The 27,583-nt window shown below is 38.2% G+C and overlaps 1 protein-coding gene across 2 annotated transcripts in view; it reads right to left on the reverse strand.

Annotated features, from left to right (window-relative positions):
- GUCY1A1 (guanylate cyclase 1 soluble subunit alpha 1) overlaps positions 1 to 27,390 on the reverse strand; it is a 31,454-nt gene extending 4,064 nt beyond the window's left edge. The window contains exons 1-7 of one of the 2 annotated variants that reach the window (XM_035892039.1): positions 27,349 to 27,390; positions 9,820 to 10,231; positions 6,813 to 6,874; positions 5,146 to 5,204; positions 3,353 to 4,062; positions 1,340 to 1,825; positions 732 to 875 (exon numbers count right to left, since the gene is read on the reverse strand). In XM_035892039.1, the coding sequence (XP_035747932.1) occupies positions 732 to 875; positions 1,340 to 1,825; positions 3,353 to 4,062; positions 5,146 to 5,204; positions 6,813 to 6,874; positions 9,820 to 10,068 (1,710 nt within the window). In that variant the 5' untranslated portion in view covers positions 10,069 to 10,231; positions 27,349 to 27,390. Of the gene's footprint in view, positions 1 to 731; positions 876 to 1,339; positions 1,826 to 3,352; positions 4,063 to 5,145; positions 5,205 to 6,812; positions 6,875 to 9,819; positions 10,232 to 24,218; positions 24,292 to 27,348 lie in introns of those variants that run through there. The other variant, XM_009636479.2, reaches the window with a different exon arrangement.
- Positions 27,391 to 27,583: the final 193 nt, after the last annotated feature.

A 27,583-nucleotide genomic window follows, 5' to 3' on the forward strand; every position in this document is an offset into this window, starting at 1 on the left:
CTAAAGGAACAACTGAACAGATAAATGTTAAAAATGAGCAAATGAAAGACATAATGAACTGAGACACCTGTATTAATAGGATCCCATTCCAGGACATTCAAACTTAGTAGGTCTACATGCACAAAGGCCCCTTCCTTTCTTTCTCAGTGAGAGGAAGCCTACATGAAAGGTTCGGTACCTGTGTAAGTCCTCATTGAAAGGAAGCCATAAATATAAATACCAATGAATCTAACAGTTGCTTTGACAGCATTAACACCATTATCTTATGGTAATGGTTCAGTATCTGACTGTAAAACAAGAACAGCAACAGAATCCTTTAAAGATGTGTGGATTACTGCTCATATTTATACCTGTTACCTCAAAAGACTTGGGTGTTCTCATTCGGTCTAATTTTGAGAGAGCATTAGTCTCCTCATTAGAAAACAGTGGCAGAATATTCCATGCTGCTGACAACCGAGACAAAAACTGCAGCATGCCAATGTGCACCTATTGATTTCTCTGCATTTAAGTCTTTTGGGTTGATTTTCAGATCTCTGTTTCATCTTTACCTCTCCACAAAACTCTAATTTGTAGAACTAAAAAGGTCAGCTTCCCCAGCCATACAAATTTGACTCCCCAACTTGTCTAAGTTAATGCAATGGTGTGAAATTTCCTTGAGACAGAACACCCAAAAGCAACTAAACAAATAAAATGCCCACTTTAACCATATAAAATACAATAAAATATATGACCTTGATAGGCTCTCCGTGGGGAGACACCACCTCATCTGACAGCTCCATCATCTTCAGGGCCATCAATGCTATTTGAACAGCGTGTGTTTCACTTTCTTTGTGTAAACCTCCAGCGACACAGTAGGCATCTCCAATAGTCTCAACCTAAAACAGGCATATTTGTTTCTTAGACTGTTTGACATATAAAAGAATAGTCTGTGGCTTCAGTAAGACTTGTACCTACACATTGACTGAGTCTTACTTGTCCTGCTAAATTATTTAATTCCTGGGCAAATCCTGCAGTATCATTCAAAAGGAAAAATTGCAGAACTTTTATTTATTGCCGGGCACCCATAGCTACATTAAACACCTATTTACTCCAGATTACTGTCACTGAAATTAATTTTTAAAATTAACTTTTAAGTTTTGATGGGTTTCTCTCTTGGCTGCATGAATGGCTGATTCTGTTGATTTTGTTTGTTTGTTTGTTTTGTGACATATTGATATGTCTTTCTTATAATGAAGGTTTAGGGCAAAATAATTTTTGGACTTCTATTATCCTCGATCTCATTTAGTCTTCATTTCCTGTCCTGCCCCAGAACCCCACAGAAATGCAATAAATTGTGTACCTTGTAGACATCTAGCTCTCCACATTGGTAATCAAAGCGAGTATAAAGCTCATTAAGCATGGTGATAACCTGCATAGGTGAACATTGGGAACAGATGGCAGTGAATCCAACAATGTCAGAGAAAAGCATTGTGACATTATTAAATTTCTTGGCTTGCACAACTTGTCCCTGCCACAGCTGCTGAGCAACCTCTCCAGGAAAAATGGAAAACAGAAGATCTACAGTCTTCTTCTTTTCCTCTTCAAGTGCTTGATGGGCCTGCTCAAGGGTTGCTTTTAGCTTTCCTAACCTCTTCTTCAGTCCATCCTGAGCTCTGGCCTGCTCTCCTATCAGAACAACATCTCTCAATGCATTGTGAATGGGAATATCCGAGAGGTACAATCCACGTCCTGTAAAGTCTTCTAGTCTATCCACACAGGGAGATCCCAAGAATAGGATGGCACTGGACTCAAAAATATAGATCATTTGGCCTTTGAGATCCATTACCTGAAACAGTTAAAGAAACAAGAATTCATGCAAAGCATGCATGGCAATGGTTTAGAAGCAAGAAGTTTTAGAGGAAATATATTTTGCTGAAATGTAGGAAAATCAGACTGCTCCATAGTCCTTACATTTTCATTTAGTTGCTTAAGAGAAAGCATGGGGTGCTAAATCATAGAGCCATCAAACAAGCTTATTTTGCTTGAGCCTTCTAATACAAAAATTAGAACACATCCTAAGGATAAACACCTAATTATGTTTAGGTATCGGTATCAGTTTTAGCTTAGGAAGAAAAGAAAAATAAAAAGAAGAATTTTGTACATCTTCAGCTATTGATAAAGTGTCACTGACTATAGTGGCCTATGAATTTCTGCTAATACCAGTGCTAATAATAGTGTTTAGTTCATGCACCACTTTCTTTTTAAGATAAAGTGAGAAAATCTGCTTCAGCTTTATCACAGGATGTTCAGTACTAATGGCAATTTAAAATTAAAGGCATAAAGGGCAGAAATATCCCATTTTAATGACCTAAAAAAGCAAAATATTTTGTGTGAAGTGTTTTTATGTGCCTTTTGTATCCAGTTCTGTAATGTGCAAGGTGCTGCAGAGCTCCACTTAGCACTGCTTTGAAAGCCCATTTTTTGAAGAAAACCTGTTACTTGCTAATAGACATTTGCACATGTAAGTACATGCAAAAGCAAAGCAGAGTCTACTACCCCTTTTAATCATTGAACTGTTGCCTAGCGCCGAAACGGATCTGCGATGAAGTAGCTAATCAGTGCTACATTTTTTCCCACTTCATTAATAACTGCGTGAAACCTTTATTACTGTTCTTCATTTAAGTGCTTGGAGGGTTGAGTCTGAACTCATGCTGGAGTGCCTCAGGTGTATATAAGCTGGAATTCAGTTGGGGCCAGTGATGAATAGAAGCAGTCATTGAATATTCAATGCTTTTTACTGTCCCAGGTCCAGCTTTTACTGCCACAGGCCCAGCTTCAGCAAAGATAGTAAGTAATCCCATCAGCTGAAACTAAGTGGGACCTTTGGTGATTGCATCTGATGAAAGCATAAAAATATCAAAGATACCAAAGGCTGAATGAGCACAGGGAATGTCTACTTCTTTCCCCAAATCATAAAGCTGTTGTTTCCAGATGACTAAGGGACACTTTGGTAAAGCTTTCCCTGCCACTGTCTTTGTGTTTGAGATGGCCTTATTCTTAGCAGCACAGCATATCATTGGCTTTATCTCAGTTTACTGAGTTTATCACAGTATTTCAGTTTTTTTTTTTTTTTAATAAAATCAAGTTAACAGTCAGACTTTACTTGTGTAAAAGTCCTAAAGCAGGGTTTTGACTGAATATTGTCTCCAGAACCTGAATTACATTAGAATGCCCTCAGTAAATCATTATTATTCAGTTGTATTAGATGCTGAGAGGTAGACAATGCAAAGTGCACCATGTCTTGTGGCTATTTTAACTCTATCTGAAGAAAACAAATTCCTCACAGAAGTAATGATTATAAAATGTCTCTTACCATGGATGATTTCGTATCAGTATTATCCCATCTTCTGACTCGTACAGTAAACTGCATATTTAGCATTGTCATTATCCCACTAAAAGTGCAGCTTACTTTGGGGGTAAGAATTTCAAAATACTCTTCAAAATTTGGCTTAGCTTGAAATTCTCTCCTGGTCAAAAGTCTTCTTATCCCATTTCCAATTTGAAGAACCGACATGTCCTTGTCAAACATAAAATGAAATGGGAAAGTCTTACAGAATACAGAGGCAGGAATCACAAGAGAAGACTGTGGTTTACATGGAGATAAGGAAGGTTTTGCACTTTTGACTTTTATAGAGTACAGCAAATAAGGCTGATTAGCAAACTCAGTGCAGTCATTATGGAAACAAGGAGGCATGAGCATCACTTCCACCTCAGTTTCATACAAAATATGAGCTGCTGCTTTAATAATACCAGATAGAATAAGACTTGTGATTTTCTTAGGAAAGAAATAATACACATTTAAGAAGTCCTGATCTTTCTCCAGGCATAATATGGAGGCATCTTCAAGTCTGTCCTTTTTTCCTGCTTCGTGGCTGTGGCCACTCTGCTTCAGCAGAGTAGTGAAACTGTTCAAGAAGTCCTTAAGGGTTCCTCCAATAACCCCTAATATGTGTTCATCCTCTTCATAGCATATTTTGAATAGCTCTTCACCAAGAGATTCCTGTAGAGACTCCACGGGAACACCTGTGTGGAACCACATTTTAGTCAGAACTGCACTCATCACGCTGAATGTCAGGCTAACCTCCACTTTATTTTTATGCTCGACCAAATCGAATTAGCAATATCCTTCCCTGATCCAGCACTGACACCTGAGGGCCCTCTCATTTAGGAGTCCTGCTGTAACCAAAGACATACTCATGTTGCCTGGAAGACAGGGAGACAACAGGTTGTAGTTTGAAAAGATCCAAGACTCAGGGTTCTTTGTAGAGATGTAGACAGAATGAATATATGTTTTGGCACAGGGTTTACCCAGTTCCTTTATCTTGATATAAAGACATTAAATAAGAATTTTAAAATTTAAAATAAGAATAAGAAGTCAGAATAAAAAAGGATCTGTGCACACATGCAGACATAAGTACTATGCCTGATGCAATAAATTACATGACCCTAGGAATATTCCAGGGCACTGAGGCCAATTGGCACAGAACAGCTCACATCTTTGCTAGTGAATTTGTTTTAACAGGATAGCTGCATGCAGACTGACTGTTGGGAATGTTCCAACTCCCCAACTGTTACTGGGAATCATTTGGAAAAGCATTATCTGTCACAGGCCAACCGTGTGCCAGGACCAGCTTAACAGTTTAAGTGTACAGAAGACCACGTTTCAGTTCCTGGAAATGTTAATTTACTATTACAGATGTAGCCAGAGAGTTCTGTATTGCAAATTACAGCTGTTCTCTTCCAACAGACTACAGTCTTTCAGAAGAGGAAATGGATCAAACAGTTTTTCATGAGTGTAAAACTGTAACTTATTACTGAATGTATGTTACAACTCCCTCTAGGTGTTGCATCTTAGGGGTGGATGATTCTATGACAGCTCAGACTTGAGAAACTCATCTCTTCAGCTCAAATTTTGAGACTCTGAACTGTTAGTCGCAGAGATCAGTGTTTAGGCTCTGTGTTGTCAGCATCACTGCAGCCCTTACATGGAGGAAATTATTTCTGAGTAACAAGACTGATTTATCTATACATATATTATTTTTTATATATAACATATATAATCTGCATATTTTTATATATGTCTATCATTAAACAAGCTTACATTACCTGCTGCATTAGCATGATCACTGATTATTTTTTCAAAATCTTCTCTATCCCCAGTTTTTCTGTAAAGACCATAAAAATATAAATAAAAATCAAGATAAACATGGTAAAAATAGTAAGTGACAGAAGCAACCTACCCTGTCTTTAATGTGTACAGACCAAGGTTTGCTGATCAAATAGGCAGTTTTTCATTAACTCAAAATAGGGTCTTGGTAAGATCTTAGATTATCCTGTGCATTAATTAAAGTTTCAGTGGTCTGAGCTCAGATTATGGATTGAGGCTGAATGCTATAGACTGTCATTGATTAAAAACTCTTAGGTTGCAACAGTCCTGTTTTTTGTTTGGTTTGGGGTTTTTTTTTTGCTTGAAGCCATAACTATATTCCATAATGTATTCTAAAATATGATTGGAATTTATATTCAAGCATTTATTGGAATTACATTGCATTAAATTCAAAAGAGGTTAGAAGGTATTCCCATTTTGAGAGGAAATACCAATAACAACTATTAACATCAAAATTACTTGTTCATTGGTAGTAATCCAGATTCTGTGACACAAAACTGCAGCCCTCTAAGGTCAATAAATGTCAACCTGAATGTGAAAATTTTGAGAAGGACATGTAGCTTAGATTAACCTCCGTATAAGCAATAGGCTTTTGTTACATGCTTTCTGAATGTCTTCATTTGAAATATCTCAGAAATTTATATGCAAAAGCAATACAGACATTTAGATCTGTTTTACATTTGCATTATTGCAGCATTCAGAATAGCATAATAATTTTTTGTTTCAAACTAATACTCCAGGAAGCAACACATAATTAAAGATACGAAAAATATTCGTATCAATAAGCCAGTCAACAACTGCAATGCACATCTGACCAGTTATCTTTGGTTCAGTCAACGCATGTGAAGTGCTTTGAAAATATAATGTATAATTTAAAAAGATACATTATAATTATCTATTGTTATCAAGGTGAGAAACAGTGTAGATTCCAACTTCATCCTTTTTCTGGACTTTTGAAAGGAGATTTAAACTAAGGGGCTTATTTTTTCAGATACATTCAATAATTGAATCCTCAATGTATAATGAGACGCTAAGAAATTCTCACTCCCTACAAGGCTCAAATGATTAATATTGGATTAGTACTAAGAAGTGCTGAAAATCAAGCTGAGTCCCTCAGAAACAGAAACTAGAAGCCAAGTGAACCCAGTGAAAACATGTACACCAGTATCTATAGCATATGATTGTTCACTGTATCAGAAGCCACATTTTCTTGTATAATTTGTATAATACTAATCTGGAATCTCAGAAACACTGGGCTAGATCCATACATAACCATATCTACCTTTCCATCTATGCCTGAGTGGTCTCGGAGTTCCTGCAAAATATTTGCTCATTTTAAACAAAGCCCTTGCCTGTCTCCCTGCACAAATGGCTAAATTTGCCCATTGAGTCAACTTTGTGAGTGATTTAAATATTTGTGAATATTTTAAAATAAACTACATCATTATTAACTTACATTACACAAAATGTTATACACCAATTTGACAAAATAATTGAAAACAGATTCCAGAAGTCCTGATTCCCGGTCACCGGCCCAGTCCTTATGAACTGTCAGCAAAAACATTTTTGCTGTGAAGTTGGTTGCAAACCCATTATGCATACGTACCTGATTTCTTTTATCCTGTGTTTTGCAAGTGCTCTCTGAAGTGCAAGGTTTAGCCTTTCAAACTGGGGAAGAAAAAAGGTGATTGCTGAAAAATTAATCATACGAATAACATTTTTATAAAGAGAAGAATTACTTCGCTGACCTTGGGACTAACATCTTTTTTCAAGATGGCATAGTTGTTAGAAACAGCATGTCATTTCTGTATATGTTGATGTCTTCAGCTCCAGCTATAATTAAGTCCCTTAGCTCATGTGCACCAGTGGTTGTGCATTTTAAATATAGTGATGTGCTTTACCTCCAAGTTGTCAGATGGCAATAAAGACAGTGCTGCTAAGAATTAAGTATAACTAACCCAACTTTCTATTATTACACATCCCCTGCCCCTGAAAAAAGCACCCCACCATGGATGCAAAATGTGGAAAGAAATCTTTTTAGTTTGAAGTATATTCTCCTAACAGAAAAAGCCAGTTACATTCTGCATTATACCCAAAGCAAAACAGTAAAAAGTGGCTCTTCTACCTAGTAACCTTTCCTGGAATGTTAAGGGTTAAACTTTTTTCAGGGCAATTTTCAGAAGTGTCAAGATTGAAATTGCAAAAGGTAACAGGGTTTCAAATCCAGCTATAAAAGATCAATATAGCATTCTGTGCTTCAGATTACCTCCTTTTCTGTTTTCAAGACTATTGCATTTCAAGACAAATGTTAGAACCATTTATTTGGTATTTCTAGAAAAAGAAGAATTTTGGCTATGTATGCTGCAAACCCAAATATTCTCCAGAGGAAAATCTAGTCACTGTAGATAACCTTTGTAAAAGGATTCCATAATAAAAGACCCTTTAGAGTATCATGAAGATTTACCTTAATTTACCTCGATCCCATAGTTTCACATCCTTTTGGTAGTTCCTAATTGCAACAGAATACAACTCTTTCCAAACACGCATATTTCAAATTGTTGGGGCCAGTACAGCTGCTGTATGTACGTAGTCTCTGATCATTCGAAACCCAAACTTCCCATAAAGACGGGGCCATAGAATAGCACTGTACTGCTGTGACTGAATTTGGCTGTGAGGCTTGCTGTGGTCTGGCTTTTCTTTGGTTCTCAATCCCTGAAGAAACTAGGTTTTTTTCTACTGCATCCTTTATGTTTTGTATTTTCAAAAGGAAAGTTTGTATGCACGAAGAAAATATCATGAGAAAGAAAGGCAATATATTCTGGAGACTTCTTCCAAGCAAAAATCTAAATTGAAAAACTGTTCTGCCATGTATGTGAACACAATGTAAATTACATCTGTGTATAAACTGGTACAGTAAGTGGAACGCTATCCAATTAATAACTTCTCTCCAAACAATGTTCTCTATATTTCTTTAAACACACAAAGAAGCAAATAAAACAATCACATGCACTACATTAGGTCTCAAATTTAATCAAAAGTTATTCTAGATGTGCTATGTCCTGAACTTCCATGCACAACTCACTGTTTTCATCAGGAGTTCATGAATCAGTTGGCCCCCTGTTCTGGAGTTTCCAATTGGAAAGAAGATGATGTTAGCCGCTGATGGTTAAGTAAGGCACTGTAAAGTATCTAAGCAATGAAAAATGTGTTTTAAAACAAGCAAAACCCTTCTGTGGAGAAGCAGGATTGGGAAGAGGCTTAGGTCTTGACCCCAAATCAGCATGAGAACAGATGACTATACTTGGACGAAGTTCCAGTGAATGTGGCTTGAATAACTGTAAACAGCAGTGACAATAACCTTGAACTTCAGTAGCTCCTGGCGTACGTGGTCATAATATCCTTGACTTTACCAAGCTTTTGTCGCAGCTAATGAACTAGCATATCATGATTATATAATAGGCAGCTGCATACATTTATACCACTCTTTAAAGAAAAAAAAAAACCAGTTATTGCATTAAAAACCCCACCAACAACTATATACTACAAAAGCAATAAAGCAACCATGACACCATAGAAAGGGTGCTTTGCCAGTTCATTCTTGAGTTAAAAGTCCTTTTCTGTATACGCTTAAAGATTGGCTTAAAGGGATTAATTTCTTCTGTGTAAGTACAGCAGAGGTAAAAAGGGGTCTATCAAAAACTGATTATGTAGAGTTTTAGCAAAAGGGTAATAGATGAACAGTTGCAAAAACAGATCGTCAAATAGATTTAACAAAACTCCAGCACTTTTAGTAAGGTACACTGAATGTCCAAGTAATAGAATTGTAATTAATTGAGTATTCAGAATGGGCCATTTGCCATTTGTAGTCCCAATATATACCAGTCACTTCCTTCACACTTCCCACAGAATTTGAGGCAAGCCCAAGTCGTTATGGAGCTGCATTTTTCATGTTCTTTTTACAGGGATAAACCATGGTATTCATTTCCACTCAAGCAAACCACTGTGCATGCACTGTAGCTGTTTTCAGTTGAGTTGAGCAGAGACATAAGAATACCTTTGTGGTAAACACAGACAATAATGTTTTTAAAAATAGTATGGCAGGAGATTAGCATCATAGCAGATGAAAATAGCTGTTTTAATTCTTTTGTGATAATGATTAATGTACTTAGCAGTATGGATGCAGTTAAATGAATTGATGAGGTGACCACATAATTTACATAATTAGGTAACAAGGCAGAGCTTCTCTAATTGTATCTCTTTGCAAAAAAAATTGCTACAGAAATACATGGATTGAAAAGGAACAATTAAAATGATCCGTGGAAGGTTGCAAATACAAGGCAAAAATATAGGGAAATGCAGTGGAAGGGATGGCATGTACAAAACTGATTGTGGGAAAATTTTATCCAGAAGGAATGGAAGAGGTTGAAATGAGGATTTAAACTATGCAGAACTAGACAAGAACATGAATTTTGAAGTCAAACCAACTTTCTAAAGGCTTACATCTAAAGGCTGGCATAAAATGCTTTTTTAATATCTATAATTAAATGCTATTAAAGTGTTGTTATTATTATTGTTATTGTTATTGTTATTATTATTCTTCAGTATCTATTTACCTCAGGAAAGATTAGTTTGCAGATGCTTTCAGTTAATGTGTGCAGGTACACTCTGCTTCTGCTGGTTTTCCTTTGTGGAAGGTTTCCTTGAGCATCTTTTTCATGGACTTCTTTGCAGATGGGCAAAGCTGCTCTAGAGCTGTTTTCTGTGCCGTCCTTCTCATGTTCCTCGGTAATGTGACTTTGAGTCAGTAAGGAGAAAGGACATTCCCCTGTGATCTTCAAGTCTTTCAGTTTTGTACAGAACATACTGGACAAAGTCTCTCTCTTGAGATTAAGAGTACTTGGCTTTGAGTGTAATAGTTCCCTTCTGTTTACTAGCAAGAGCAGGAGATACCAGAAGAGTAGATAAGGCGACCACTGTGGAAGATTATTGGTAGCTATAAATCACCACAGGAACAAATGTGTGCCCCTACAAAACAAGAAGAAAGAAAAAAAAATTAAAAACATTTACTTTCTCTTTTAAATTCCTGTGACGTGCCAGTTTTCTCATATGTGCATTAAAATAATGGCTTTTCTAGGACCTTGCCTAGGAAAGCACTTAAAGCTCATGTGCCATTTTAAGCATGTAATCCCTACTGACTTCAGTGCTTCAGGTAATTAAAGTTGCGAGCATGGTTAAGTTCTTGGCTGAATTGGGGCTACAATGATTAAGGCAGAGGGGTTGTTTTATCTGATACATCTTTGGTCACATTGATGGATGAGGTTTCTGAAAGAGTAGAGAGCGGAATTCTAATGAGAAAGCCTTTTTAATTCTTCATAAGCAGCTATTAAAAACTACCTGATACGGCACAATGAAACTGATTTGTTATGGATACTTAAATCTCAATTTACTTGATGCCCAAGATATCCTTTTTGTAGTAAGAAATGTATGACTAAAGTTAGTACTTGCACTACTGGAACAGCAAACCACCCAAGACCAAGGGTTATTGCCTCATGTAAAGCCACTTACTGGTGACAACTAACATCATGGGCATTTGACCGCATAACTGAAGTTGCTTGGAAACACCAGGGGATTTTTATGCTTTTGAAGGTGATATCTTTCAAAAAACACATTAAAAAAAAAAAAAAAGACCAAACTTATCATTTAAATAATTGTTCCCTGTTTGTTACATTTATTTCAGTTAGACTTAATCTGAAAAAGGCTCTTCCCTTAAGGGCTTCATTTTCTATTGACTGTATCTCATTGAATCAGATCCTCTCATCCTCATATAATACTCTAACAAGGTAATTCTTGAGAGCTTTTGGCAACTGTGGAAGCAGCTGAAGTATTACATTTGCCTCTCTGGAGATATGGTACAATAACTATTTCTTTCAGAGGCACTATGGCTTTAATCAGCCTTGTGCACCACACTGCTTCCTTCTGCCCCTGAGAGACCCAAAGGGCTTTTAGGGTCACACAGCAACTGTACCAGGGTTAAAAATAACTAATTCCCTGACACAGGTTATCAGCTGCTTCTTTTGAAACAGCTGGAATGAATGGCCGCGGCAGAGGAGCACAGAGCGGTGGGGAGAAGAGGAGAAACAAGCAGAAGCTGCTTTGGCTGGCCCTGCTGCTGAAAAAAAAAAAAAAAAAAAAAAACAAAAAACCATTTGGCAGAAAAGGCTCCTTTAAAGTATGCTGTAATACTGATGGTGTCAGGCCAGCTTCTAGGGGACATCTATCAAAATTATTAAAGTATTATTTTAAGAATCAATAAACACAATGCTAAGAACAAGAGGCCGTAGAATGTTTGCATAACATCCTATATTTCTGATTTCTGTTTCTACATAGAAACTCATTTGTTTCTACTGCATGGATATCAGTAATGCTGTATTTTTTTATTGCTGAATACTGTTGTATAACAAATGAGGCAATGAAAAATTTCAAGCAAGAACCACACTCTCATTGCATAAATATACATAACACTTTTCTTTATAATGTAAGCATTGTTATATATATGTAAAAGTATTTTTATTCAGAAGCCATTATATAACCTTGTATTATTTCCCTAAAAAAATAAAAGCAGAAAAAATCCACCTTTTCTGTAGTTAGACTGATCTGTGTACTGAAATAAACTGTTAAGAAAAATAGTAACATAAATACATACACGCACCACTGTTAAAAAAAATTCTGGCTTTGATGGATCTTACATATATGCTCATGTGGTTTGTTGATTTGGGCCTTAAATTTCAAGATAAATCTTGAATTTATAAAATAACACTACTGAAACTTTTAAAAATCAAATATACCAGCATTTTTTAAGAAAATAATTTCTGAAATACATTTTTATGCAAAAATGTATAATAAAACATTTAAAACATCTCCCAGTGAATGTAATGCTGCATTTATATGTGCTGCTATTTAAAAAAAAAAAGTTTCTCTCTCTGTGAAGAATGTAAGGCTGAATTAATGGTTAAATTAGATAATAAATATTTACCGCATTTGCACTAAACTAAGAACAACATATGTGAATGACCTTCAGCAATTACCAATAGATTTTATGGTTTTGTGGGGTTTTTTTCTGAAACTATTTCTCTGTTTCTAGATTATAATAATCTGGAATTATTTGGGGATTTACTTCCATGCTAGCATATCGTATTTTAATTAAATTACATTTGATGTGGTAGGCAAAATATCCAGGCAGGTAGAATCAGCTCTGTGAAGGAAGTGATACCATTATTTTACACCTGGAAAACCTGAAATCTCCAAAAGCTGCCAAGCAGGAGGGAGAGGTCCCAGAAGATGGTTATGGGCCAGAACTTATTCAGAGGCAAAATGGGCACTGATGTAAAGGTCCCAGAGTCGACAAAGCTGCTGGAGATGCAGCTGTCTGCGGCTTCGTTTTGCGATGCAGCCTGCCATCTCTTGTGCTGCAGGATACCCACATCCAACCTCTTCCCGCCCTGGTGGGGACCGGAAGCTGTGCCCCTGCTCTGGACATCATCTTGGGCTCCTGCCAATTGCTATTCATGACAAAATCATCATTGATTTGCAAGAAAGTGGAGATCCTTGACATTTCTAGTAACAATACTGTTGTAGAAAACCCGTATCATTAATGTACAGATCTTTAAATTCCAAATAATGACGACACAGTTCCTAAAGAAAGCTTCATGTAAAACTATTTTGTAAGTATCCTGAAGTTCTTCTTCTCCCAGAAACAAATGGGATGGTCCTTTGATAACATATATCCCAGTTCCAAACCAGTATCAACTTAATAGGCATAACAATTTTCAAGCAGTGACCAATTCAAGACTCTTCCTGACCTCTGCAATGACAAGACACCCTAAATCACATCTCTAAAGAAACACAGTGGCACACCTAATTCCATGAAGTTTCAGATGATTCAAATACTGAAAAAAAACTCCTTGCATATACTAGGTCTCCTTTATAAAAACATCAAGTTTGGATCTGGTAGCCTAAGTGCCTCTTGCACTTAATATAACTAAAATTCAGAAAAAAAGAGTATTGTTTTACAGGAAAACCTGTTTCACTCAAACAGTAATTAGACAGTGGCTTTAAAGGTCTGACAGTTGCCAGTGTAGTGTTTACAGAAGGAATTTCAGCAGTATAACAGACCTTAAAAAGGTATGAGAAAGATGATGGCACACATCACAGGTTCAGTCACGTATTTGCAGATGTGTTTCAAGAATGAGGAACGCCAGCCCTCCCGGTGTTCACAATATTTGAAGACATTTTCTGACAATAACAATAAAATAAGAAACATGAGGAAGCACAGGAAAAGTTTCTGGTTTTAATTCCTCTCCGAACATGCTTTGAATCAGCTCATCCCAGGGGAGCAGCAATGTTTAATGTGAATTCTCCATCCCTGCCATATTAATTGCTGTTATATTTACCTTGGGAAGCAAATTGAAAATTAAAACTAAATAATCTGCTGTGAGATCAAACTGGAAGCAGCCAATTTATTCGGTGTCTGGCTGAATGCAACATGGCACTGTGCCACTCAGAAAAATGAAGATGACTTTACATAGTATAGTCATAGCGGCAGAATAACTTAACAGTGCTCAAAATGCTTTGTGCAAACATTTCATTGTATATTTACATCTGTACTTGTCTTACAGCCAAAATGCCTTCCTGTATGTTTATTTGTACTAGTTGCTTCTGAATCTTTTCCTGTGCTAAAACATTTCCTTGACAGTGCCATGAAATACAGTGCAATGAATCAATCGTACAGTAAAACCACCTAATATTAACACAGCTATTTATAAGAATTAAGCAATACCACTTGTTAACAGTAGCTAAAGGTGGTTTATAACCTTAGCTTATGGACATGGGACAAAAATTAGAAGCAACATTAAATACTTTCTTCTTATTACAAGCAGAGTCCTTTGCTCAGAGTAGGACAGAATATGGTATTATGCTATCATGTCACTTCTTTATTTTTAATCATACATATCACTTTGTTAGCTGAACCACTGCATGTTGAGCAAGAATGAAAAAAAAAATTAGTTTGTTTTCCAGCAGTCAGAAGATAGCACTGACTGGATCTAACTTTCTCCAGAGCCAGAGCAGCTGCAGCACTTGCAGGAGCTCTGTGTGGTCTTGGAGCCGTTGCCTCAACAGAAGCAGCTGTTAACTTCTGACTTGCCTTTATGTAAGACCGAGGCTTGCAATTCCCACTCGGCTCTAATCTCTGCGGCATTCAGAAATCACTGCCTTTTGCCCCTTGCCAGTCAGTAGGCCTCTGCACAGAGCAAGGCAGGAACTGTAACTTGTATGTACAGGCAAAACACAATCAGCTTCCAGCAAGACAGTTTGGTGCCCATCACCCTCTCAGCAGCAGCTCATTGTGGATTCAGCTGTTGTGCCTGTCAGCAGACAAACACGGGGCAAATAACTAAATCCTATAATTTCGTCTTATGAATCTGAAGTGTAATATCCGCACTTTACTTCAAGTGCTGGGTGTAGCAACAGAATCAAAGCCCTGGCGATTTGTCCATTTCCAAGGATTTTAAGGAGGCGTCTAAAATACCCTGAGGAAATTGCTCATGTCTGCATCAATATATAATTTAATATTTTAAGAAGTCAAAGTAAGCATTTATTAGTCTTATTAAATCCTGTACAAGTAAGTAAGCTTTCATTGGCAGCTTCATTGTTAACTTAAACATGTTTAGAGTGTGCACACCTTCAAAGCATTAATTGTTTGGGTATTCCTGCTTTGGAGAGCACAAGATGTAAGTAACTGGAGGAGACAGGCAAATCCATTTACAAATTTCTAAGCGGTACTGAGTCATACCTAATAGAAAACTGCCAGTCGTTGACTTAGGTAGAGGACATCTTGGAAAAGATGTGTCCTTGTGAAGAGGAGTGAGATGTTTTCCTACACCTCCCCAGCCAGAGACTAACCCATCAACTGAAATTTGAGGATGCCTCATTTACCCCTTTCCAGCAATTTGGTCCTGACATTAACACAGTAAATACATTTGCTAACCTGCCTGGAGATAACTGTGTCATTACACGAGAATAATTAAAAAATAAATAATTCAAAAAACATATTGTGTGTAACAGTAGGGATTTCTAAATCTGCAGCGGCAATGCAAACATAATTAAAATATTAATCAGACCAAATTGCCTAGACAGTATAATTCTATAAGAAGAAAATTGCAAAGCCAAGGAGTTGAGCTCTAGGAAATCCCAAATATAGGTGACCATTCAATCCTAAATCATTACCACCCTTGTGTAGACTTACACTACTAACTAGTAGCTTTTCTCCCAGCAAGATTCTAGGCTCTTTCACGGCACAGATTTTTGCTACTTGAGCAAAGGCAGTAAATGATGGAAAGGTTGTTATCCTCTCTGTAGATCAGGATGAGACATGATATTGGACAGCGGACTTCACAATAATTTATTGGTACCCAGGAAATTACTAGATTCAGCAATCTCAAAATTCCACTCTAGTTCTCAGAAGGAATATGCTTCATCAGGCATTAACTTCTCTGCTTGTTCCCCCAAACTTCCACCCTTCTTTCTGACGAGTCATACCTAGTTCTGATCGGTCTGTACCCCAGAGCCCTCTAGAGTAGTCTTACCATTTTTTTCTACAAAGCACCAATTGCCATTGTGTGCTGTGCAAACCCAGTTCCAGCGTCCTTACTGCCAGACGTAGCTCTGTTTGAGGCTATTTCTAAGAGAAGTATACTCAAAACCTTTCTGCAAGTCACAGCATACTTTTGATAGTAAGGAAATGCCACAGCACACCTCAACACTTGCTGAACTATCTAGTGGAATTGCAGTGACTACCAAGCTAAGTACAAGGTAGTTAAGCAGCTGTAATAAAATAAGTCATAGTAATCTGTAATTTTAACAGTCCTAAAATCCAAATTCAGTGTTGTAACTCATCCCAGTGTCTGTCCTATATGACTGCTTAGGGCAAGCTAAAAATCTAGACCTTGCTTACAGGAAATACTTTCTCCCTGCATAATGTGGATTTTCCTTACCTTTCTACTTTTTTTTTTTTCTTTATGAAATGTTTTAAGAAACAGAGAAACACAATGAAGTGTTTCCTCTGTGCTCCAAGTCGAATGGGTTGTGATCTGTGTTGCTGCATCATTAGACAGCTACCAAGCCAGGAGATGAAGAAAATAATGACCTTTGTTTTCTGAGAAGAAAATAAGTTACCTCCTTTTCCGTCTTGTCCCTGTTGTAATCAGTAGAAAATAAGTTTCAAGGAATACGTAAGTAAACTTCAAAACTGCTAATATGTCTCATTTTAAGGTCATCATGAGACAGACATTGCTGCTGCTTTAAAATATTAGCATCTGTGCAATAACACCAAGCTGTACACTTAGATTTAGGAACCAGTGTTCTTGAAGACAGGCAAACCCCCTAGTTTTAAGGTACCACTGAATTTCTGATACTCATTTTGTGACTGACTCATTTCCTTCCAATGGTCTGAAGCAAAACCCTGCATCCAAACAGAGCCCATCAAATAGGAGAAGCCCAGACTCCAGATGTGAAAGTTATATCGCAGCCACATCTCTGGCTTCAACTAAAGGCACAGGGGGAACCCTAATTACTGCACTCATGGTTTGGCATGTAGCTAAAGGAAGGCCTGATTCCCAAACGTTGCTTATAAAAAAATGTATTTGTCATTTTAAGTATCACATGTACTTTCATAGGGTAAATATTTTTCCTCTGCTAGGACCAAATAACGGGGAGGCACGCTGAGAAGATAGCGTGGGAAAAATACTCTCTTCCTGTGAGTCAAAGCCTATCTGTGAAAACACTCCCTAGCAAGCCCAGCAGGCAGCCTCATGGCACCTGATACTCCGCGTCCCCCCTCACGCGCCCAGGCGGAAGCAGTGGCACATCCTCAGCACCCTCACCCCTGGGGGCCGAAGCACGGCTTGTACCCCCAGGCACGCAACTGATGATGGGGAGCAGCTAGAACGGTCCATGGTCCATCATCTCACAACCTGTACCGCTGCACTGGCTGCAGCAATGTTAACATCACACTACTCTTACCGAAGCCTGAAAGACCAAGGCTTTGCTCCATTTCTGAGATCACACAGTTTTTCTTATCTATTGTAGCACTATTTGGCAATACCTGCTGTTCTTTATTATGTGAGAGAGAAAAAGGAGAGAAGGGAGATACAGACAGAATAAAGGAGTAAGGAGGAAAAACCAGACGAAAGTAGAGAAGGTAGCCTATATGAGCACATGAGGATTAAAAAATCCATAAGAAAGAAAGAAAACACGGGCAATAAAACAAAACAATTTGCAAAGGCACAGATATATATTGCTTTTTCTCTACTGCAAATCCACTGAAGTATGGTAGGTACCTATGCAAATAATTTTTCTGTAATCTGTCAGTATATAGAAAATGTTGAAATGATAATTTCAAGGAGCTTTTCAGCAGTATTTTTGATTTTAAGGGAACTTTTTCTGTGGTAGTTACAGTTTGTGTTTCAACCAACTCTGTTTGTTAGATATTGCTCTCCACTGCACAATTAAGGAAGGATACATGTTTATCACCCTGATTTGGCTGCCGAGATCCCATTTCCAGTTTCAGTGTTTTGCCTCACTAGCATGTAACGGGAGGCAGGGAGTGACATACCTTGTTTTGCTGCACCGTTTAATGAGGTTACCCTGTGTTAATAAAGATGCCAAAACTTTCTAGACTTGGACATTTCATATGTTATTTTCTAGTATTTTGTTTTAAACAGCAGTGATTTGTAAGTTAAAGGCCAGATACACATCGCTACTGATTTAACATAGTTTTACATTTTATTTTTCAAAGATATTTCACTTCTCTTTTATAGTATGTCTGTAAGGAACCTCTTTTCTCTCTCCATCAGGCCTTCTGAAATACCAGCTAGTGCTGCACATGCACCTGAGATCCCAGGACGGAAGCACTACTTACCGGGCTTCCTCGACGGCCCTGACTTGCATTCCAGCGAGGCTGCATGAAACTGCACTTGCATCAGCAATCACCAGTAACTGCAAGCCACACCTTCCTCCCAATGTGCCACCACATAAGGTAAGGAACTGTAAGGGCACACTGTTCTTAGTTCTTTGGTGTGGCAATTTATGCTTCAGTGCTGGGAGTCTTTGGGTTTCAGTCCTCAGGCAAAATGAGCACGGAACACAGCTTGAGAGTCTTGCTGGAGAGGGTAGGGCTCCAAAGGAGAGCATCAGCTAAAGGGAAGTAGCAGCAGATAGGGGTGTGGAGATGACAGCTGACCAATGGACACGGAGTGCTGGTCATCCCTGAAGGCTGAAATCTGAACCCTGAAGTGGCAGGCAAAGACTGTAGAGGATCTCGGCTGCATTGCCTTTACTGAAGTAATGGGGTCATCTCAGACTTACTTTGTTGAGAACCAAAACTAGTATCAAATGCAATTGATAAACACCTTTGTCTCAACCCTTCAGCTTGTGCAACGATAGATAAACTACCCAGATATCGTAACACTCACTTTTAGTGTAGGAGCTGTCCCACACCAAAGGCCCTTCAAGTACTATCTATCTCCCACCAAAATGTTGAAGACCAACCACTCTGTATGTGCTGTTTTCTAAATCTGTAAAATGGGCACCCACCACTGAACACCTGTTTTTTTCATTCTATTAGGAAACCATGTTCATTTCAAAGATGGGGCCAGGTAATAGGATGTCTGCAACTTGTGATGGTGCATACTCGTGCTGTGAATAGTAGCTCCAAGCCAGCACAGAAACCAGTTCAGTTGTTTCAGAGGTGAAAGGGCAGGGAGACTGGACAGTGAACTATGGGAGAAAACCTAAAAATGAACCAAAATCAAATTCTGGCCCTAGCAAGGCCACATGTACTCAGAGGAGCACTCAGAGGTTTTGAATGTCATTTAAATATTATCCTGAAAAGATATGCTCCTTTGACTGGAAAGTTAAATTTATTGTTAACTGAGTTCTCTATAAAAGAAATCCCCTAAGAAATAATAGGTTCCACCTCTGTGTTTCTGTATGTGCACAGAAAGAGGATGCTGCATAGTAAGTTCCCCCATTTTCTAGAAATGTATGAAATTCCACGATGAAAAGGCTGAGACCAAGTGTATAGTTGGGGCAGACGGAGGGAATGAGAGGCATGAATTCCTAGAGGATATACCCAGAGACCTAAGTTTAAGGATAAAGGAAGGTAGTATCTCTTTCATGAAGAATTTCCTGCCAAGACGAAGACAATTTTTTAAGCCTTTTCATATTCTGGAGCAGCCGGAAGCACCATGAATCTTGTGGAGCGTGGACTCTCGGGAGGTGAAAAAAAAAAAAATAGGGAGGAAAGAAAGTTTGGTGCACTGTGTATAGTCTTCCTTTACATGAGGTCAGAAACCTTTGATATTTCTGCTTTCAGTTTAGGTGATGCTGATAATTCAAAACATTTGTTTTAAATATTTGTACCTGGCAAGTTCCAGCAAGACAAAGCCGCTAACTTTACAAGTACCCTGTGACAATGGAGAACTGAAGTTCCCACAGTATCACAAGTACCTCTACAGCATATTCATGCTGTAAACCTTTGCTCTGGGTCTGCAACTCTGTTTGTAATAGGCATCTAAATCCCACGCTGCCCATAATATATTAAACTGACAACAGGACTGCATTCCTAAGTAATGCAGCTTCTTTGCTGAAAGACAAGAGTACCAAACCTAAGTTTAGCATTAAAGATCTGAGTGCATTTATTAATATTTTACTAAATATTATAAGTGTTTTCCATGCTTGCGGAGTAACAGTTGGGAAAGAAAACAGTGAGGATATGTTATATAAATACTTGCATAAACCACCGGTTTTTGCATATTTATTCCAGCATGAGATAGATCAGCCATTTACAATATAGTACATTACAGCAACTGCAATAAAATCTAACTGTATTTTTTTTAAAAACATCAACCCCATTCAATGCTTTTCTGCCACCACTTCTCTCATTTCAGTTTCTTATGTTATTTTTCCCTATTCCATTTTATTGCTAACAAAAATCTGCCCACAACATGGACAGGGATGGATGTTCTTTTTTAGCTTTTGCTACATGTAAACCATAATCCTGTATTCCATCAGTACTCCTTGTTCTTCACTGCTTCAAAGCCTATTTGAAAAGATGCTTTTACCTTTTAATTGCCCTTTATCTATTGTTTAAACCTATTTTTGCTTAGAACTTAGTATTGCTTAGAACTGCAAGTTATTTTCAAAAAGAAACTGGAAGAAAGACAACATGAAACCACATTTCATATATTAATCAACAGGTAAAAACATTTTTTACTGGTATTTGCCAGTGCCAGTCTCTAATCTTCTAAGAGAATAATTGTTCTGTCATGATGCCCACCACTATCATCTCATGCATGGTATAGTTGCACACTTCAAACTTTGACTCTGTTGGTTCTAAAATTTATCATTGTTATGGTCAATGACTTTTTCCACATACAGTTGACTATCACGCTGCAACTCTCACAGATCTGGAGCATGTGACATACAGAGGAAGCACCGATCTGGTCTAAATTGATACTAGTTTTCAGATCAGCTGTAGATTTTCAGTGTCAAGCTACAAATGCAGTCTCTGCCTCATGAGCCTCTCAAAATGTTATGCAAACCATGCCTAACTCATGACTGAAAGAATGGTCTCCTCTATGCTATTTCATTGCCACCACACAACCAAATGGTTTTGTCTGGGAAGGGAACATTTCACTACCTTTCAGCATTCATGTAGGCCACCATTCAGTCGGTGAGACTGATACTTGGTCAACATGTGAAAATTCTTATGGAACCTTTGCTTAAACTGAAATACTGGTATTTAACCTGTCTGGTGAGTTCATCCCTGGGCAAGTTGCTCAGCAGAGAAATTGTGCCAACGTTCTCTTGCATTCTGCTTTTTCTCTACTGCTGTTGCTAGGTGTATTATTTATTTTAACCTCCCAGAAGACCCAAATTAAGATCAGGGCTATACACAAATATACAGTAAAAGATGATGTTTGACCTGAAAGGTTTGCCCTCTGAATAACTAAGACAGAAAAACGCAATATGAAAGGAAGCGTTACGATGCCTCTTTTAGAAGGGGGGAAATAAGGCATGCTGGAGATCACAAACACCGCAGCTGAGCTAATAAGTGAACCCAGATCTCTTGAACAGAGTTGCACAAGTTTTTTTGGCCAAGAATTTAGTAGATCTGAGTGATTTACAAAAATCAGGTCAAACCTTATACAAATTTGCAGCCAGAGTTTAAAAATAAAAATGGGATAGAAACACTTGCACATTTCTACAAGTGACATTCAAATAGATTTTGCAGGTAGGATTCATAAAAGGGTACAGGTGCTATATATAAAAGCAGAACAAGGAAGGTGTCCTCACCCTATAGCTTCACACCAAACACACACTGGGTTTAACTTCATTCTCTCATTTCTAAAGGCTCTGTAATTGCTTATAGGAAAGGCATTTCCTCATGGCTGCTTTTATTAATATCATGCAACCTGTTTGGGAAGTTTTAACTGCATCAGATTATGCATGTAATTCAATCTAAAAGTAATTGTAATTATTCCTGTAATGATTTCCTGAAGTTTTTGAGAAAAAAAAAAAAAATCAGTTCCACATTGACCAAAAGCCTTGCTAAGTTTCTTAAGCCACAAGACTATCCTTCCTTTCATACCATTCTTCCCACATGGAAATTCTAAAATCCTACCTCTAAATATGCTTTGTGATTTCTATGGACTAATGAGTATATTTTCACCAAAATTTGAACGGTTTATCAATCCACCGAATGTTTTTCTCAACATGAGGCAAGTGGTTTTGCACTTTCAGCTTGCCAGTGCAAAAAGAAAAAAAAAAAAAGAAATTTAAAGTTAGAATGATGCATGCTTTCTCCAAAGACATGGAAATTTTGCCATTTTTAGCAGTGCTATTTAAAACAGGAACTGCAATGAGTATTTTAGGCTCCAGGGTGCCTGCAGTCAGGACTAGGGAGCCACACAGCTATTAATATAAGCAGACACCCCTCCCTATTAACCAGAAGACAGCCACTGGTATATTGTCTTGTGTTTTCAAATAATAAAAATAATTATGGGCAAATGCAAAATCCCAATTTTTCCAAGCAACAAACTGGAAATCTTGCTGAGGTGCTCCTCCATTGTAGTCAGCCTTTTACTAATGCTTCTTCATGTGTGAAGAGTTTCTGTATTTGCCGAGGAGGGAAATCAGCTTTCCCTGAACTACTTTTGCCAGTCTCCATCTGTATCAAGTGCCAAGTGAAATGCAAGGTTAAAACGAAATTGAACACAGGTTTACCTTGGTCAGCATTAGAAAGGCAGTCATCATACTCCTGTCCAATATACCACAGAGAAACCTGTTTCTGGGATCTCAAAAATAACTGTGCAGTGATCATTAAAACTGGAGAGTTGAGCAGCAACTACTGTATGTGGCATCACAGAAACCGTAAGTTTTACCGCACCCTCTGGTATTGATGACATTCTAGAATTACACCAGGAGGATTCCTACAAAATGTATTTTCCCCAAAAGAGTGATGTATTTTTGTTCTGAATACTTTAGAATGGGGCTGAGGAAGAGATGCACTTTGTAAATGTATGTTTCTTTAAATTTCCATTTCTGGAGGAGAAAATAATCAAAGGATTTTAGCACATTGCCTTATAGTAAGCAATTTTTACTCACAGTGGAACAATTGGATGACTTGCATGGGATATTCCCTGCAAGTCTCTAGTACAAATAGCTGTCTAAGGGCTAGATTCCACAGCGCTTGATAACATCTTTGGAACTGGTTCCAGCCTCCTCCATGATGATGCACACCCCCTTGCTTTCTAGATTACAACCCGCGCAATTAAAGCTCTCTTCCTGAGCCACTCCGTGGCTGACCTATTTTCCATATGGACTTAGCTGAAGCAATCAATGGACATAGCCATGCATAAAGTGCAAGGCATAGCCATACAGTCCCAAGAGAGGGTTTCAGACAGCTCTCTGCCCCACAGCCCCATGCTGGGATGCAAGTCTTCGGGCATTTTTCCCCTTGCCCTAGGGCAGAGAAAAAGTGGCCTTGGCACTCAATCAGGGACAGCATAGCATTCAGTTCACGTCCAGGCAGACACATGCATAGGAGGTACAGACAGGGGGTCTCATGAAAGAAGTACCCTCTCAGAAACAATACATGAGGCCACAGCTTGGTTACCATCTCGGCTTAGCATGCTGCCTGTAAGAAATTAGCCTACTGGTGCTGACTTGCATGAGGAGGTGGCTTGTTTGAATACTTCTACTAGCAGGACGCCATTCTCTTGGAACACCTACTTCTAGTATGAATATGCAAGAAGAAAATCAATTCAAGCTGGCTTTAAGCAGCACAAAGGAACTAATTTAAGGAGTCAGAGCAGTAAAAATCAAGAATAATGGCTACTACAGTGCTGCTGAGTTCAAGGAGCAGGGAGGGTGCCGAAAAGGAGCAGTGAGTGTCTGAACTATGGAAGGGGGCATTTCAATCAAATGAGAATGTTAGTTAAAATACTCCACAGTTAAATGTGAAAGCATCAATATTCTTAGCAAGGGCATTGATTCCACTTAACAAAACTATCATATAATAGGAAATATGAATGAAAAATAAGTGGAAGTGAGTATCACAGAAGGCTATTGCTCTGATAGGGTGAGATTCTCCAAAAAGTTGAAGGCCTGTGGAAGCCCTAGAGCTCAAATTTACTTGGGGTCTGAAGCAAAGAACAGGACTTGGTGAGGTGTCTCTATGGTGAAGTAAAATCGATACCTAGAGACCATATTTGCTCTGACTTAGGTCATGAAGCAGCAGAGCAACTGGCAGCAGTGAAACCTGCACTCCTACGAAAAGGGAGTAGATGTCAGCTTGCTCCAGACTCTGCATCTACAAAAAGAAATAAGCACCCTGTATGAGCTACAGGCCATAAATGAGGAGCCAAAATGACACGGACACACTAGCACTGACCTGAGTGTGGCATCACCTGAGTTGGACAACCAAAAGCCTGGAAGAACAGCATGTTACCACATGAGCAGCAATCAATACCTGTGTTACAAGTAAAAGGCTTCATTAAAGACATTAACATGGTCTTTTCAATTGTTTCACAGCAGCTGGATCTATAAGCAAAAACCTTATAAAAACCCCTGCTGTCTCTCGCAAATTTTGCTGCCTTTATTACAAAAACTACCCTAGCTAGAAGCCCTAGCCAGAAGCCCTAGGCCATTTATGCACATGCTTAAATCCTATTGGAACTTTAAAATTAAAAATACAATACTATTCTGTCCTGAACAGTGTTGCTTTCTTGAACAAAGACCTATGCCCTGAACGCTGACTTAAAAACACAATCTCTGTTCAATGATAAATTTGAATCTCTACTCCTGGTACAATTAGTCATGCAAGACTTGCTGAATATGTACCATATATATTGAAGATATACCTCACATGCTCAAAACATGCTGAAAAGAATATTCAAAGTAATGTCAAATGTTGGATTTGGTTTAATTTAAATTTCAAGTGCTAAAAATCTTAATTGCAATGCTAAGCATCTAAATAAATGCAGTGAATTTTAATAAACACTCAATAACACTTTAATAAATAGGCAGTAAAGATCTTTAAAAAGGAAATGGTACAAAATGTGCAAGGAATTCCAGCAAAGAAGCTCTAACGGCAGCTCTCCACAACTCAGTTTTCATTTGCTAATAAAATGTGCCAGCTGAAACGTAATGATTTCTAAATATGATCACAACAAAATTCCTTAAAACAAGTCCTGTAGTTTCTAAGAACTATTTAAAAAGACTTCTTTTTACCGATACTGAACTTTTCTTAAATGAATAAGTTTGTATAAAAAAAGGAAACTTGCTGCTTGTCTACAGAGTAGACACAAAATACGGCCAGACCTTCTAATACACGCTTCCTTGTTGATAATTTAGAATGCTGTGTCTGTTTCCTTAGATTACTGAGGCGCTTGATATTTTTTTTTTTTAACTAAGATATAATTTACAACACCTTTTGGTTTAACAACTCATTTCAGTTAAAAGGAAAATAGCTGTACTTGCTACAAACTCTACCTTGACTTCTTGGATTTCTTATTTTGAGCCTCAGTACTTTTTTTAGAATTTCCAACAGATGGCATTTATCTTCATAGTGGCTGTGATATTTTACCTTCTATTGCATGACATAACCAGTTTTTGACTGCTACTGATGTTTGGATTATTAGATTTCATTATAAACTCTTACTTATGTTTTGATTTCACTGTGGGATCTGTTTTGAAACAGTCTGTCATGGAATGGTTGAAGACATTTTTTAAAGAAAGTATTAATCAGAATAAGACAAATATACAAGACTTCAGTACTTACTTTAATGGACACGACATTAAATCCTAACCTTGACTTCTCATTTTTAACGGTTCATGGAAAACCCAATTGAATAATTTAAGTGAATACTCAGTAAGTGAACCAGTGGGAGAGGGGATGGTGAGCCATTTTACTGATAATGTCAAAAAAGGGTAAAGAACCCACTGTAGAACTAAAATCCTTACTTTCTCCAGTATTTGCCTCATGATCTCACACTGTCATGACTCAGAATAGCTGCAAGCCTCGTAATTCCACAGAAGAAAACCACAAACAAGAGCTCTCAAGATGTGATTTCCTTTTTTCTCCTTCCGTACTTTTCCTGCCTGCTTTAGATCAGCATGATTTCAGCCATTGCTCTGCTCTTCTGAGAGCGTGGAGTGTAAGGTCTTTTAGATCACCACTACAACATTCCTTGTGCATCCTTACAACCACCTGGTTCACTTAAGGTTCTTGCTACTGGCAAAGCAAAGGAATAGTCATAAGAGCTGCAGAATGTATGGCCATATGTAGCGCCCCAGAGCAACACGATCCAAGCAAGAAACTTCTCTACGATAAAGAGAACTTCCCATGATTGCATTTGTTAACATATTTGCATGCATTCTCTGGCTGCTTAAATGGCTTAATTTCTCTGATTAATTATGTAAAATAGCCTGTTACTGGAATCTCTTTCCAGCATGGGCTCTCACCACCTTTTGTTCCTGACCCTAGAAAAGCAGCAGACCCGCTTATGTGATTTAAAGTGTATGCTTCCTTGCACCTTCTTTCTGTAGTTTGGAAACAAATCATCTTAATCGTAACTACAAGAAAAGGGAGTGGCTCCACTGGGAGTTTCATATTAGGAAAAACTGTAAGATTAGACCATTTCCAAATTGGTAAAACACTTTGTTCTATTCATAGAAAGGTAACTAAACTCTTACACTTGTCATAAAAAATTGCTCTGTCGTTACATTTTTCTGTAACTCTGTACTCTGAGACTTCACAGTGGAAAATCCAAGTGAATAAAAATTTTGTTTTTCCTAACTAGTACTTCACCCATCAAAAGCCTTAGAATTTCTCTTTAGACCAGCCCCACATGCAGCGCAGTGTAACCTGTAGCGCAGTGAGAGTGCATAGCCCAAATACAGCGTTACAAACAGTTCATTTCACCATGATACTCATTTTCAGTAATACTGCATCCTTGCTTAGGACTTTTTTCCCTGTTAATTCATCCTTCGAGCTTAGAAAGCCATCTCACTACCCACACAGAGTAAGCGACCAGCTCTGAAAACAGAGCCATTTTAGGAGCAGCACTAGATGAAGCTTGACAGAGTGTACATCAGATGTGTAAAAGTGCTCCTTTACATCCGAGAGAAAAACTTTTCAAGTGTCTCGTCTTTATACACAGAGATGATTTTAGAAAGGGACTACTGGGCCTAGGCTAGTAATGGCCACTGAACTTCAGCCACAGAGACAACTCTATCACTCAGAAAAGAACTACAAGCCTAAAGTCGTGAAAAAAAATAGAAAGGATAGCGGAGCTTAGAAAATCTACTGAAAAAGTAAACTGCCAATCATAACGAATACAACACAGTTTGGGGTTTCGTTTATTCTTCCTGGGAAAAAAAATATATATAATTGGAGTAACAAATGCAAAAAAGCAAAGTTATTGTTAGAGCATCAAGTATGGGATTAAATATCAGGTTTGCGTCTAATGCACGAAATGCAATGACATGAATTACCCTGAGAAGCAGATAAGAAACCTTACCGAAGTATAACGCGGTCAAACGGGTCTGAGAGGCTTTAATTACCCGGCCGGGCACGAGCAGTTGGCAAATTCTTAGAAAGCCTCACAATGCACAAAGGCCGCCGCAGTACCCCTCGCGGCTGAAGACCTCGGCGAGCTCCCGGACCGCTTCCAGCCCCGAACGGCCGCGGATTTCGCTCAGGACCATATTTGGCTGGGGGCGCGGTGCAAAGGGGGTGCGGGGTGCCGAGGGGAG

Source organism: Egretta garzetta, unplaced genomic scaffold (assembly GCF_000687185.1).
Source record: "Egretta garzetta isolate BGI_Z169 unplaced genomic scaffold, ASM68718v1 scaffold114, whole genome shotgun sequence".
In the NCBI taxonomy this organism is placed as follows: domain Eukaryota; kingdom Metazoa; phylum Chordata; class Aves; order Pelecaniformes; family Ardeidae; genus Egretta; species Egretta garzetta.